The following is a 12,721-nucleotide window of genomic DNA, read 5'->3' as shown; positions in this document are numbered from 1 at the left end:
GCTGTGATGGGGGGGAGCCGGGGCAGTGAAGGGAAACAGAGGTAGGCAGCAATCAGGCTGAGTTTAATGACGGGGAGCTGGGCCAGACCATACACAGACCTCTGCCCATCCCCTTGGCCCATGGCCCCGAGAAGCCAGAAGCAGCCACAGGGGAAGCTGTGTTTCCTCCCCAAGGCAGGTAGCCATGGTCCCTTGGACTTTGTGCAAAATACTAAATGCTAATTTGGCATTGAGGGCCAGCTCTGAAAAGAGAGAACAATCCTTTGTGCAGCCAGCCCAGGGGGTGGAAGGGAAGGTGGGTTAGGAAGCCCCTGGCCAAGAGAAGAAAGGGGAAGGAAGGAAGGAAGGAAGGAAAAAAACCCCCCCTGGCTTGGGGGATAGAGGCACAGGGCAAGTTTCTGAACATTCCTCTGGGGTAGAGGGCAGACATCTGAGCACTGGAGATCACAGATCCTCATCTCCAATGCCCTCGAAGGCAAAATTGCCGTGGACGTCACTGGCACTGGCATCTGTGCTGGGACTGCCAATCCCCCGCAAGCTCACGGCACTCAGCTTGCTCTGTAACAAAGGCAGGGTTGGGGTCAGAGGGCTTGGGCCTCCCTGAGATCCCCTACCCACGCCAACCTCACCAACCCTCATGGGAAACTCACTGAGAGTTTGACCGTGGACTCCCGGCTGGCATCGGGTGACTCCTGGGGAAGAGGAGGCAGAGGTGTCAGAGACCTCACTGGGGGAGTTAAAGGCAAGGCTGGCAGCTGGGGTACTGATCAGAAAGTGATACCTACAAGCAGGGGTGGGGACTTCACTGCTTGCTGGCTGTCTGAGCGTCTCAGGGTGCCCCCCACTCGCCGGCGCAGCATCTAGGGATGGAGATGTGAAGTGCTGATAAGAGCAGGATCCCTTTGGAATCCCCACCACTTCTCCTCTCTCTTGGGAGAAGCTTCACACTTAGGACAAAAGGCAGGGAGAGCACAACCACTCAGCTGCTTGGTCCACACCTGTTGCTTACCTTCCTGATGCTACCACCAGATTTCTTCACCATCAGTTCATCTACCATGGACTGCAAGCAGATACTCATCATGATAGCCTGAGGGCAAGAAGAGAGCTCAGCCTGACTAGAGTGGTCATCCTGAGCCCAACACCCCTAAGACAAGGGCTCCCACTCACATGGAGTCCTGGAAGCCCTAGACTTGGGTATCTAAGAGACGGTGCAATGGGCTCCAGAGGAGGCCTGAGGGTGGGCTCACACCTGGGGGCTGGTGATGGTGACCCACTGTAGCCGGTCCTTGCTCATGAGGTATTCAAAAGCCAGTTCCAGGCGCACCTCACCCCGGCCCCGGCCTGGGCTGCTTGTGCCTCCACTGGGCAGTGGCACCTGGTAGAGAAAGGAGAGTCAGGCTGAGATCGTTCCGGCCAATCTGCCTCCCTCCTTGATCTACTGCAGCGCATTCCCGAAGCTCAAGGCTCGCCAGGCCACCATCCCGAAGGCCTACCCCCACTCACAGAGGAGGTGACCCGCCAGCACCGCATGCGGGTGACCCGGAAGGAGCCTTCGCGGAGCTGCTGGCCGGGCAGGCGGAGCTGGAGGCTGAGCTCGCTGTTGCCTGCGCTCACCACCACGGGACAGTCCTTCTCTGGGAAGTCCGCCACGCAGGCATCAAAGCGCAAGTAGCCGTAGTGCCGCAGTGTCTGTGCCAGCCGCAGGAACTGAAACCCAGTCACCACGTGGGGTGGGTCAGGACAGGAAGTGGGCTGAGTCAGAAAACAACCCTTGGAAGGAGACAGGAAAGCAGGCTCACCTCCTTCTTGGAGACTTTCTCTTGCAGAGATTTGAGCTGCCGGTGCTGCTCCTTGGTGACCAGAATCCACCCACGCTCAATGTCTGATACTGTCTAAGGTAGAGACGAGGGGTGGGGGGGTTTGGGGCTTCCAATCAGAAGTCCAAGGAAAGTGTCCAGTTACCTCTGTCCAGCCTGACCCTTAGCCCCACGCTTGAGCAACCTCTTTGCGATGAGTCCTTGACTATATCAGCTTACAAAGTAGGGACAGTGCCAGGTGCCCTGCTAGTATTCTAGGAACTTTCCCGTGAACTGGGTGTAAAGACATGAAGAGTTTCCTTGGCAGAGCGGGACACCAGTATCTACTTCAGGGGAAGGGTTCTGAGGCAGCTCCAAGCTCACCTGAGCATAAAGCAGGTTCAGGCCAACCCGGTTCTCCATGACATCGTCATCATAGGCAGAGTCCCAATAACTGTGAGGCCAAGGGGTGGAAAGGGGTAATGGGGCTAAGCTGGGGTAAGGCAAGAGAGGTGGAATAGAAAACAGCAAACTGGAACTATTGGGCAAATACGGTGGTATAGTGGGAGGAAGCTTGGGAGGCCTGGTAGAAACACCCAGCGCTACCTCCTTGTCAAGGTTATTCTGTCTCAGCACATGGCCCAGTAATCAATCCAGTACCCTCCCCCTCCTCCAAGCCCAGCCCTGACCTCTTCCTTAGCACAATCTTATACTCTTGACTCCGAAGACTGGTAACAGATACATAAGGCAGCTCAAACTCTTGCAACTTCCGTACAACTATGGGTTAAAGAAAAAAAAAAAAAGGAAATGTCATAAGACTCAAGGGGAGAAAAGTCAGGAGAGGAGCCCTGAGGAAATGGCAGATTTGGGGAAGAATTAGCGGGGCAAATTCACTACTAGAAGAACAGGGAAGCAGTCACGTCCACAGAAACTCACAAGAAAAGGTTCCATCCTCTTTTTCTCGAACTAGAAAGAGACTAAAGTATCCGATCAAGTCATCTGGAAGATCCAGCTTTGCAGCCACAGCCTGGGAATAGGGAAGCAAGTACAGCTCATCATACTGACTGGTTCCAATCACCCCCAAACCTGGGACCCTGGGGTGCGGGGGAAGTGGGGCAGTGAAGTACAAGTGCCTCACCTCTAGGACATCTTCAGTCTGATCTGAAGTTAGCACATTGACCAGAACTTTCTGCCCGTTGCTGAGCAGCACTTCCAAGGAAACCTCCTCAGTGGGGACCTGCTGTGTCTCCTGGTGTGAACATACATGAGAATGGAGGCACTGCCTTGTTAACACCTGCCCAGCGTCCAGCTCTGACCCATCCCCAACTCTCTATTTCTAGGTCCTTCTGGTGTATTTGCAGTTGCTTAATTACAGGCTGGGTTTCCTTGATTTCACTGGTACAGCAGAAGCCCCCTCTCATAAAAAAAGGTACCAGGATGACTCTTCCGTAGCCACTGCCTTAAAATGACATGGCCCTACAGGAAAGTCCTTCCCTTAAATCTCGTTCCCACCCAGAGCCTTACCTGTTGTGCCCGACGCAGGAAGCTATTGAAGGTCTCACTGCTCCCAAGCAGCGGGTCTTGCCGAACTGTGGGGACAAGAGAACACTATTCCAGTAACTTAGGACTCCCTCTGGACTTCCCCCAGTTCTGTTCTTGGTAGGTCCCCCCCTACCCCACTTCCTGGGCTGATGATGGCCTGTCATATCCCCCAGCTGGCCTCACCTCACTCAATGTTTGCATATATTCTTCACCTGCCCCACCCATGGCTGCCATCTAGTTGAGTCCAGTCTACAGAACTAAGGAAATAACAATGATGTTAATCTAAAGCACGTCAGATACAAATTAAGTTCTCCCCACCAATCTAAACTGCTTTAAGACTATGTAGTGTTACACTGGTATTTCCAAACTGTATTAGTACATTGACCAAATTGCTTTGCTGATACCTAGAGCAGCTCAAACTCTTGCAACTTTTTTTCCTAATTAAATAACAGATCAAACAAGAGGCTCCCCAGATGTAGAAATTAATTCAGGCCAGTCTACAGAACCAACTGCTTTGAGTCTCTTCCCATAGCTCTCAACACAGCCTAAAGTTCCCTCCAACCACTCACCAGCTTGCATGTACTTCTCTAACTGCTCTCTCCTCTGTTCTACCTCAGCAGGTGTCAGAGAGAAAAGCTTCTTTGGGGGAAATGCAGGAAGAACATTGGCCCCATACTCCTTCCGAAGCTATGTGGAGAAAGAGATACAACCCTTCACAAAAAACATAGCAAATGAGAAGAGGCAATCCACACTCACAATGGGAGTTCTCTTGGGTTCCCCTTCTCTTCCCTCAGCTCCCCCCCTCCCTGCCCTGCAATCTACCCTGGTTATCCAGGAAATCATTCCTTTGGCAGAGGTAGCATCCCAGTGGAGCTGTTCCTCTGTCCTAAATATAAGTTCTTTTCTATCTTACTATGTACAAGTCAGCCCCTTCACAGTGTGGCTAAGGTTTGTATAGGGCCAGGGCCTAGGAAATCCTTTGATTATTTAGCAAGACTGTGTCCATTGAACCCTCACCAGAAGCAAAGAACTTTATAAGGAAAATTTATGTTCCCAGTTAAGTACAGCTAAATACATTCAAAAAATGTGTTTGACTTAAAGGGACTTTGCAGATCAACAAATACATTTTTCGGTCTTAGAAACTAAGGCCCAAAGAAATTAGGTAACTGCTCAGGGTTGCACAGCTAGTTATCAGCAGAACCAGGACTCTGTACTGAGTTGAAGAGACCTTGCAACCTGGTCAGGAGAACATAGAAACATTGCATCAGAGATACATAAGGATAACTGAATAGGTAGGCCCACTGAAAGGTGAATGATTTGTCTGAGAAGGGAAAAGAATTTCAAGTTGCAGCTCAGATGACAGAAAAAAATGTGCTTTGGCAGCAGAGGGGGGAGGTCGGTTTTTCCATGCACAGGCAAAGGCTGAAGTAAGACTGGGGACAGGGAAGCAAAAAGGCGGATGTGAGTATAAAGATGAGCAGTTAGAGCCACAGACAGTAAGCTTCTTAGGGAGTTCCCCAGAAATGTCAATCGATAAGACAAAGTACCAGATCCGCCCCAGTGGCGTGATTAAAGGGAAACTACACAATCTACGAGGAAGCCAAGAGGGGAAAAATGGAGACACTGATGCCCAGGTGTAGGAAAGATGTAGGAAAGCTGCCTCAAGGGGTGCTGGTCCCACCTGCTCGTGCAGCCCCAGAAGCTGGCTGTAGCGCACCCGGCAATGCAGGACTCCATTCACGTGAATGTTATAGGCCTGAAGACACAAAAGCAGGCATTATAGGGTCGCGATCTGGGCGACCCCCTTGAAAACCCTGGCCAGAAGTCGTCTGGCACAAGCTCCGCCTGAGTAACGCACCGAGATCGTCCGAGGGTTTATTAGTCTGTTTTCCCCAGGGCCAGGTCCTAAAGCAGAAGGACCAGCCGGGGGCAACTCGGGCGCTCATGCCGCAGTCTCCCTCCCCAAGAGGCCAGTGACGCCCACCAGAGCGGCCGCGGCCCAGCCAGAGGAAGACGACGCGGGCGAACAAAGGACCTGCGGGAGCTTGGGCGACCTTTGGACGAATCTGAGACGGGATATAAGCTCCCAGCGAGGCCGTCGGGAATCGGCGGCCTGGGACCAGGCCCCAAGGGTGGCGGCCAGGCCTCGGAGGCCGCTCCGAGAAGGCTCCGGCCCGTTATCCCCGCCCCTGCCCGGCCCGGCTCCGGCCGCTCCTCACCACGTAGGCGGAGCCGCCGCTGTCCCCGCTGCGGGACTCGGTTTCAGGAATGGAAAAGTGCATGTTCCCTGCGGCAGGGCCCAGCTGGGCTCCGGACTGACAGGGCCGCAGCGGCTTTACACGCTCGCCTCCGCCGCTCAGCGCGTCCCCGCTGCCTCACTCGCCATTTTGGGGGTGGGGGGCTGGGATCGGAGGTGGAAAGAGTGGTGGGACGTCCGCTCTGGGCCCAGCCCCCCCTGGCATGCTGGGAACTGTAGTCTAAAGGGCAAGAGCCGACTGCCACGCCTGGGAGCTCAAAGCTGAGAGGGCTCTCCTCGGTGCCCGTAGTCCGGGGCAGAGCCCCAGTGCACGTCGGACATTGTAGTCCGCGGAGGGCTGCGCGCCGCGGGTGTCGGCCCAGGTGGCGCTGTAGGCCCAGGGACTGCGGCGGGCGGAGCCTAGGACCGAGGGTGATGGCTGCCGTGGCTGTGGCTGTCCGTGAGGGTGAGTGAAGGGGGGGGCGCACTCACAGGTACGCGAGCCGCCGGGCGCCAGACGGCTGCGGCAGAGCCCTGAGTCCCTCTGGGTCCTGTCGTTCCGTTCCGGCGCCTCTCCGGACTCTGGGGTGCACTGCCTGGGGCACAGCCCCGCGCCGCGTACCGGCTGGCTCCGGCGAGAAGGGTGGGGGGCCCCGCTCGGCTCCCTCCTCCGCCTTCCTTTTGATCCTGCCGCGCATTGCGTCCCCACGCGGGTCCCTGGCTTGCCTCCCGCCTGACGGCGGAGCTGTGGTCATGCCGACCCAGCAGCCAGCCGCGCCGGGTACGAGCCCCTCCAAACCCTCCCGGAGGCTCTCTGGCTCACTTTGTGACCTGTTTTCTGATGCAGACTCGGGGTCTGGGATGAAGGCGGAGCTTTCTACTCGGCCTGGGGTAAGTGAGGGTGCCCTCCCAAAACGCCTGTCAAGCTCTACGCAGGAGGCTGTGTCAGCTTCATTCCGCCCCAGCCTCCATCCCCGTTTCACTTTATTTCTCAGGAAAACCAGATTTTTACAGAATTCTTTCAGCCTTAACAGTATGTGACTCTGATCCTGGAGGAGAAGCTTCGATCTCTATGGGATGTAAGCTTGTAACAGCTAGCTCGTTAGAGTTAGAGAGGATTAGGGGCTTTACCTTATAGGAATCTTGGAAGGCACCAGTAGTGTTTTTTCGTCTTTGGAATTGTTGGGGAAGAGCAGTATTCTATGTTTGTGTCTCAGGCAGCAGGGAGGGAGATGACCCAAGAAGAGAAGCTGCAGCTTCGGAAGGAAAAGAAACAGCAAAAGAAGAAACGGAAGGAGGAAAAGGGAGCAGAACCAGAAACTGGCTCTGCTGTACCTGCAGCCCAGTGTCAAGGTGCGGAGGCTTTTTTAAAAGGCTGGGGTGTGGAACTGGTAGAGGGATGTGTGGGAGAGAAGAGGAGGAGACAGGACAAAGTTGGTTTGAGCAAGTGAAAAGCGAAAAAGTTTATTTAAGATTTTACTTATTTATTTGTCAGAGAGCGAGCAAGAGCGCACAAGTAAGGAGAGCTGCAGGCAGAGCAAGGAGCCCGATGCGGGGCTTGATCCCAGGATCCTGGGATCATGACCTGAGCTGAAGGCAGGCGCTTTAGGGATTGAGCCACCCAGGCGTCCTGCGAGGAAGTTTAGATAAGCAGAGAAGCTTTGGCTGGGGCATAGGTAGATATTACCTGCCTGGAATTTGGGCACCGCTTCTATATTTCGTAGGCCCAACCAAAGAACTGCCAGGACCAGGCAGTCAGCTGGCTATTGCTGGGGAGAAAGTTCCAACTGGTCGAAGTAAAGCTGAACTTCGTGCTGAACGGCGAGCTAAGCAGGAGGCAGAGCGGGCCCTGAAACAGGCAAGGAAAGGGGAACAAGGAGGACCACCTCCTCGGGCCTGCCCCAGCACAGCTGGAGAAACCCCCTCAGGTACTTTCCCTTCATTTCAAGACCTCTGTTTTGATTTTAATTCTTGTGTTAGCTCAGGCTTCCCCATGGTAAAACAGCTCTCCCTTCCCATTCTTTGCCTTGGGACCAAGAGCTCAAAATTCTCCCCTCTACCTCATCCTGTCTTTATTTTTCCATTCTTTTCTCCCCTGTTTTTCCCCTCCCCTCTGTTCAGTTTTTCTTGGTGTCCCTTATGCTTTAAAAGCAGATTTCTCATTATTACCTACACCGTCTTAAAAACATGGTTATTATCTTTTAGGAGTGAAGCGTCTCCCTGAGCACGCTCAGGTTGATGACCTCACACTTCTGAGAAGGCTTGCTAAAAAACCAGAGCAACAACAGGTAGGAAGTGGTTTCAGTGTGTGGCCAGAAATTGCCTAAGGGAGATGGGATGGTGGGGGTCGGTGGGGGGAGGGAGGGTGAGGTGATCGAGGCAAAGTGAGACCCTGGAGAATAATGGGAATTTGGGGCAAAGTAGCCTCACTGTTTACTTGCTTTCCACTGCTCCTGTTCCCGTTTTGTCAAGGTTCCTACGCGAAACGATTATGGATCCAAAGTCAGTCTTTTCTCCCACCTACCCCAGTACAGCAAACAAAACTCTCTGACTCAGTATATGAGGTAGGATTCTATGAAACTGTCATAACTTTTAATTTAAGTTCTAGGAGTTTTGGTGACTCAGTATTGAAAGTGACTGGAAATTTGAGATGGGGTCTGTGGGAAGAAGCCTGCACATAAGGCAAAACTCTAGAGGAAATGGGGGTGTCTGTGCTAGTGAAGGAAGTTCCTTTTCATCAGGGGCAGGTGGGCAATAGGTGCTCAAGCTCCCTTGCAAAGTATGTGACACCGCCATCCCATCAGCATCCCATCCTCTGTGATCCACCCAGCCATGGTGCGACTCGGCCTGCAGTACTCCCAGGGCCTGGTCAGTGGCTCCAATGCCCGGTGTATTGCCCTGCTTCGTGCCTTGCAGCAGGTATGCCCCGTCCTGTTCCCTCTATGGCCGAATCCCACCTTACCCAACACTACCCCAGCTTCCTCTCACCCAAAGTAATTTCTGGGAGACAGAGGGAATGACTCTACCCTCAGAACACTTTGCTCAGTGAAACTTGCCCTACCCCCCCTCTCAGAGACCTTTATTAAGGGACGTTTTGCTGATCACTGTGTGTACCCTGTAGGTGATTCAGGATTACACAACACCCCCCAATGAAGAACTCTCAAGGGATCTAGTGAATAAACTAAAGCCCTACTTCAGGTAAGGACAACCACTGCAAGTCCGCTCGTACCTCCCCTTGTCCTTTGCTTGTATCCTTTTTCTTGCTCTTTTACCTCTTGTTTCATTTTTCTGTTCTCTGTCTTCTTTTTAAAGAAAACATTTTTAAGCACAGACATAAGTTGTAGAGTCCCACAAACGTGAGGTATTGTCTTTGTAGCTTCCTGGCTCAGTGCCGCCCCCTGTCAGCAAGCATGTACAACGCCATCAAGTTCCTTAACAAGGAGATCACGGGTGTGAGCAGCTCCAAGCGGGAAGAGGAGGTGATGAATATGAGGAATGAGCAAGGCATGCACCTAAGGGTACAGCTGAGAAACACATTCAGGACTCCCAGAAGGGACAATGAGGCCATTCTGCCTTGGTCCAGGGTTAAGGAAGTGGTTGGGCTGTCTGACTTGTGCCACCTTTGGGCCCCCATTAAGCCCCCTTTGAGCCCATCATTGTACACATACTCAGGCATCTGGTATGATGATCAGAGGAAGAAATGTGTCCATTTTTTGTTCCCTAAGCATTTTAATCCATTTAGGCCAAATCAGAACTTCGAACAGCCATTGATCGGTATGTGCAAGAGAAGATTGTGCTTGCAGCTCAGGCAATTTCCTCCTTTGCTTGTAAGAAGATCAATAATGGAGATGTGATCCTGGTATATGGATGGTATGGTCCAGACCCTGTGACTGAGAAAATTAGGGGGTGAAACAATCTGAAGAAGGGACTACCCTTTTGCTCTTTAGTAATGAGCTGGCTGGCTCTCAGTTAGTGACATCTATAACTGAATCCTCCTCTCCATTCACTCCAGCTCATCTCTGGTATCACGAATTCTTCAGGAGGCTTGGGCTAAGGACCGGCGGTTTCGGGTGGTAGTGGTGGACAGTCGGCCACGGCTGGAGGGAAGGCACACACTACGTTCTCTGGTCCGTGCTGGGGTCCCTGCGTCCTACCTGCTGATTCCTGCAGCCTCCTATGTGCTCCCAGAGGTGAGGGCAGAGGAGAGGGACTCCAGAGTTGGATGTAAAAGGGTGTAGTGGTATAGACATAATCCTATCTTCCCAAGGTTATGATTATTTAAAAATACCAGAATTTTGTAGCCTTGTTTGTATTTAATAGGAAAAACGTCTGCAGCATGTTCTAGCAGTGTTGTTATTGTAAGGACAGTAAACTAGGAGCCACCAAGAGGAAACAGGACAAAAGTAACTTTGGAGTTTCATTTTCTTGTGGGAGGTGCAGTGGGTCAATGGTCAGGTGTTTTCCAAGAAGAACCATCATTAAGTTCTGTTATTGTCTTAATATTGCTGTCCTGGGCAGGAGTGGGGAACCTTTTGGTGCATTAATCACATGCCACATTTTCTCCCCCTCTCCACTGTTCAAAACAAATAGGTTTCTAAGGTGCTATTGGGAGCTCATGCACTCCTGGCCAACGGGTCCGTGATGTCCCGGGTAGGGACAGCGCAGCTGGCCCTGGTGGCACGAGCGCATAATGTGCCAGTGCTGGTCTGCTGTGAAACATACAAGTTCTGTGAGCGTGTGCAGACTGATGCCTTTGTCTCTAATGAGCTAGGTAAGGAGCCCAGGAGGGCAGAAGAGAAGGTTCCAAAGATCTGAGATTTGGGAGGGAGAGAGGGAGGGTAGAACTACAACTTGTTTTCTCAACGGACATAAATGGGTATGTTTCCCATTGCAGGTGACCCTGATGATCTGCTGTGTGAGCGAGGAGAACAGGTGACCCTGGCTAACTGGCAGAACCACCTGTCCCTACGGTTGTTGAATCTAGTCTATGACGTGACCCCCCCGGAACTGGTGGATCTGGTGATCACGGAGCTGGGGATGATTCCTTGCAGTTCTGTACCTGTTGTTCTACGAGTCAAGAGTAGCGACCAGTGAGTGGGGGAACCCAGGGTCAATAAATGACATACTCCCTGCATTCAGCAACTCTGCTGCCTTTGTATCTCTTTTAGTATCGCCATCATTTAGGTTACAGACACTGAGTTAGATATGAGGAGGAATATAGGACAAATCAGAGAGAGATCTTCAGTGTTTTAGGATTGTTAATCTAATACATTGATATGTTAAATTATTTCATATTAGTAAGTAGTATTTTTAGTGTTGAGTACTTATTATGTGTCCGAAACTGCTATAATCCCTTTCTGATCTGTTTAGGAAGGTTAAGATAGCTCTATAAAAGGAAATTTTATGAATAAGAAAACTGAGACACAGAGGTTAAGTTACTTGCCAAGGCAACACAGCTAAGGCACAGAGAGGCTGAGTTACTTGTCCAGGGTAATACAGTAACAAAAGCAGCTTGTGATCTCTCAGGCATTCTGGATTGAGAGACTGTGCCCCTAACTTTTATGCCATCTGCCATTGAGGAACACTCATCATGGCGAAAGTAGACGGTATCTGCAGTATGAAAGAAGTTCCACTGGTTGTATGAACAGAGTTCCTAGGAGGCAACCACAGATGATGGCCAGGAAACCTAATAAGGTCGGAGAAGACTTCACAGGGAGCATGTGACCTATGAGCATAGGGAGTTTCCCAGTTGGAAAAGAATGGGAAGGCGAATCTGCAGTGGGAATAGCTTGAATGCGAAAACAGAGTGGCCAATCCAAAGTGTGAAGTGGTGTGGTGAGGCTAGACCTGAGACTTAGGTGGAGAGTGAGTGATAAAGAAGCAAAGGTAGGTTGGGCTGGGGCCAGATTGTGAGTCTTAACCATTGTGGTTAGCCTAAAAAAATGGGATTGTCATCTGTTTTGTGTGTACATGTGTGTGTGTGTTTTATTGAAAAATTTCAAACAGAAGTAGAGTGAACTATTCTAAGAATCCCCGTCCCAGATACAGTAATTATTAAGATTGGCCACATTTGCTTTCTTTTTCTTTTTTTTACCTTGCTGAAGTTACTTTAGAGGAAATCCCAGATACTGTATCATTTCACTCCTACAAACCTCAGTATGTGTCTCTAAAAAATATGGACGTTTACCGTGTTATTGTTACACCTATTAAATTCTTAGTATTGTCCAGTCCATAATCAAATTTCCTTGACTGTCTCAAAAACTGGCTTTTTTGCAGTTGGTTTGTTTGAATCAGGACCCAAGCAAATCTGTACATTACATTTGGTTAGTAGGTCTTCAATTTATCAGAAGCAGTCTCCCCAACCTCCCTTCTTTTCTCAGGAGTGACTTGTTCCAGAAATCAAGTTATCATAAAATGTTCCCCACTCTGGATTTGACTGTTGGCTTCCATGTGGTATCATTTAACTCATTCCTCTAACCCCTCTATTTCCATTCAACTTTTTGGGCAAGAATACTTAGTAAGTGGTGCTGCGTTTCATATCGCCTCACATCAGGAGGCAAATAATAGCTGGTTGTCCCATGTTCAGTGATGAGTGGGTCCAGTTTTAAAGTTTAAAATTTTAAAGTTTCTCAACAAATTTTCATTTAGTGGTTTTATAACCACTGGTGGTTATTGCCTGAATTCATTAGGGGATGCAAAATGATTTTTCCCCCTAATTCTATGATTCTCTCCATATTTACTAGCTCGTAATCTTCTAAAAAGAATTCCTTTTCACTGTTTATTCTGAATTAGAGTTCATACTGGAAAGAAAGGATAAATGTTTCTTTCCTTTTATTTGCTAGTTTCCAGGAATTGATCACTACTTACTTCCAGTGGCATACAATGAGTAGTTATGGATTAGTCGGCTTTCTCTCTTTTTTAAGAAAAGGATTATCAACTCATGGATTTTTTATGTATTGAGCATATTACTCAATCATTAAAATTAAGCAGAGGATCCACAGGGTCAGCTCCTTATTTTAGAAAGGTAACTGGTAGAGATTAGAGGCAGGGAACAGAGCAATTGAAAGATTGCCTGTCAATCAAAATTACAAATGCACCAAAACTTTGGTCCAGCAATTCTGCCTCTAGGAATTTATGCTACCTACCT

General features: G+C 50.4%; 2 protein-coding genes across 4 annotated transcripts; one reads left to right on the top strand and one right to left on the bottom strand.

The window, feature by feature from the left end:
- Nucleotides 1-14: 14 nt before the first annotated feature.
- Nucleotides 15-5,794, bottom strand: SNX17 (sorting nexin 17). Its single transcript, XM_032391578.1, has 15 exons — nucleotides 5,558-5,794; nucleotides 5,020-5,094; nucleotides 3,908-4,025; nucleotides 3,321-3,385; nucleotides 2,935-3,045; nucleotides 2,733-2,823; nucleotides 2,486-2,573; nucleotides 2,181-2,250; nucleotides 1,800-1,892; nucleotides 1,504-1,707; nucleotides 1,250-1,375; nucleotides 1,010-1,087; nucleotides 786-860; nucleotides 651-692; nucleotides 15-558 (listed from the first exon to the last, which is right to left on the bottom strand). The coding sequence occupies exons 1-15, from the start codon at nucleotides 5,618-5,620 to the stop codon at nucleotides 445-447; spliced, it is 1,413 nt and encodes a 470-aa protein (XP_032247469.1). The 5' UTR covers nucleotides 5,621-5,794; the 3' UTR covers nucleotides 15-444.
- Nucleotides 5,795-5,870: 76 nt separating this feature from the next.
- Nucleotides 5,871-10,708, top strand: EIF2B4 (eukaryotic translation initiation factor 2B subunit delta). Of its 3 annotated transcripts, none has more exons than XM_032391574.1 (13): nucleotides 5,871-6,040; nucleotides 6,422-6,465; nucleotides 6,792-6,927; nucleotides 7,299-7,502; nucleotides 7,780-7,862; nucleotides 8,047-8,138; nucleotides 8,379-8,493; nucleotides 8,696-8,772; nucleotides 8,951-9,053; nucleotides 9,317-9,444; nucleotides 9,587-9,764; nucleotides 10,165-10,345; nucleotides 10,469-10,708. In XM_032391574.1, exons 1-13 carry the CDS (start codon nucleotides 6,010-6,012, stop codon nucleotides 10,666-10,668), a joined length of 1,572 nt encoding a protein of 523 aa, XP_032247465.1. In that variant the 5' UTR covers nucleotides 5,871-6,009; the 3' UTR covers nucleotides 10,669-10,708. The 3 variants fall into 3 exon arrangements, with proteins under 3 accessions (XP_032247465.1, XP_032247463.1, XP_032247462.1); XM_032391572.1 differs by having other exon boundaries at nucleotides 5,993-6,040; nucleotides 6,796-6,927; XM_032391571.1 differs by lacking the exon at nucleotides 5,871-6,040 and having other exon boundaries at nucleotides 6,061-6,465.
- Nucleotides 10,709-12,721: the final 2,013 nt, after the last annotated feature.

The sequence above is a fragment of the Phoca vitulina genome, unplaced genomic scaffold (genome assembly GCF_004348235.1).
Source record: "Phoca vitulina isolate PV1807 unplaced genomic scaffold, GSC_HSeal_1.0 scaffold63, whole genome shotgun sequence".
Classification (NCBI taxonomy): Eukaryota; Metazoa; Chordata; class Mammalia; order Carnivora; family Phocidae; genus Phoca; species Phoca vitulina.
This window is presented reverse-complemented; position numbering and strand designations above follow the sequence as displayed.

Excerpts from the sequence above, each read along its gene's own strand:
- SNX17 (XM_032391578.1), bottom strand. The coding sequence starts at position 5,620 with ATGCACTTTTCCATTCCTGAAACCGAGTCCCGCAGCGGGGACAGCGGC. Across the intron at positions 1,893-2,180 it reads TGAACCTGCTTTATGCTCAG|ACAGTATCAGACATTGAGCG; the intron begins GTGAGCTTGGAG and ends TCTCTACCTTAG. Across the intron at positions 1,376-1,503 it reads GCTGGCGGGTCACCTCCTCT|GTGCCACTGCCCAGTGGAGG; the intron begins GTGAGTGGGGGT and ends TTTCTCTACCAG.
- EIF2B4 (XM_032391571.1), top strand. The coding sequence starts at position 6,328 with ATGCCGACCCAGCAGCCAGCCGCGCCGGGTACGAGCCCCTCCAAACCC. Across the intron at positions 9,445-9,586 it reads GTGATCCTGGTATATGGATG|CTCATCTCTGGTATCACGAA; the intron begins GTATGGTCCAGA and ends CATTCACTCCAG. Across the intron at positions 10,346-10,468 it reads CTTTGTCTCTAATGAGCTAG|GTGACCCTGATGATCTGCTG; the intron begins GTAAGGAGCCCA and ends TTCCCATTGCAG.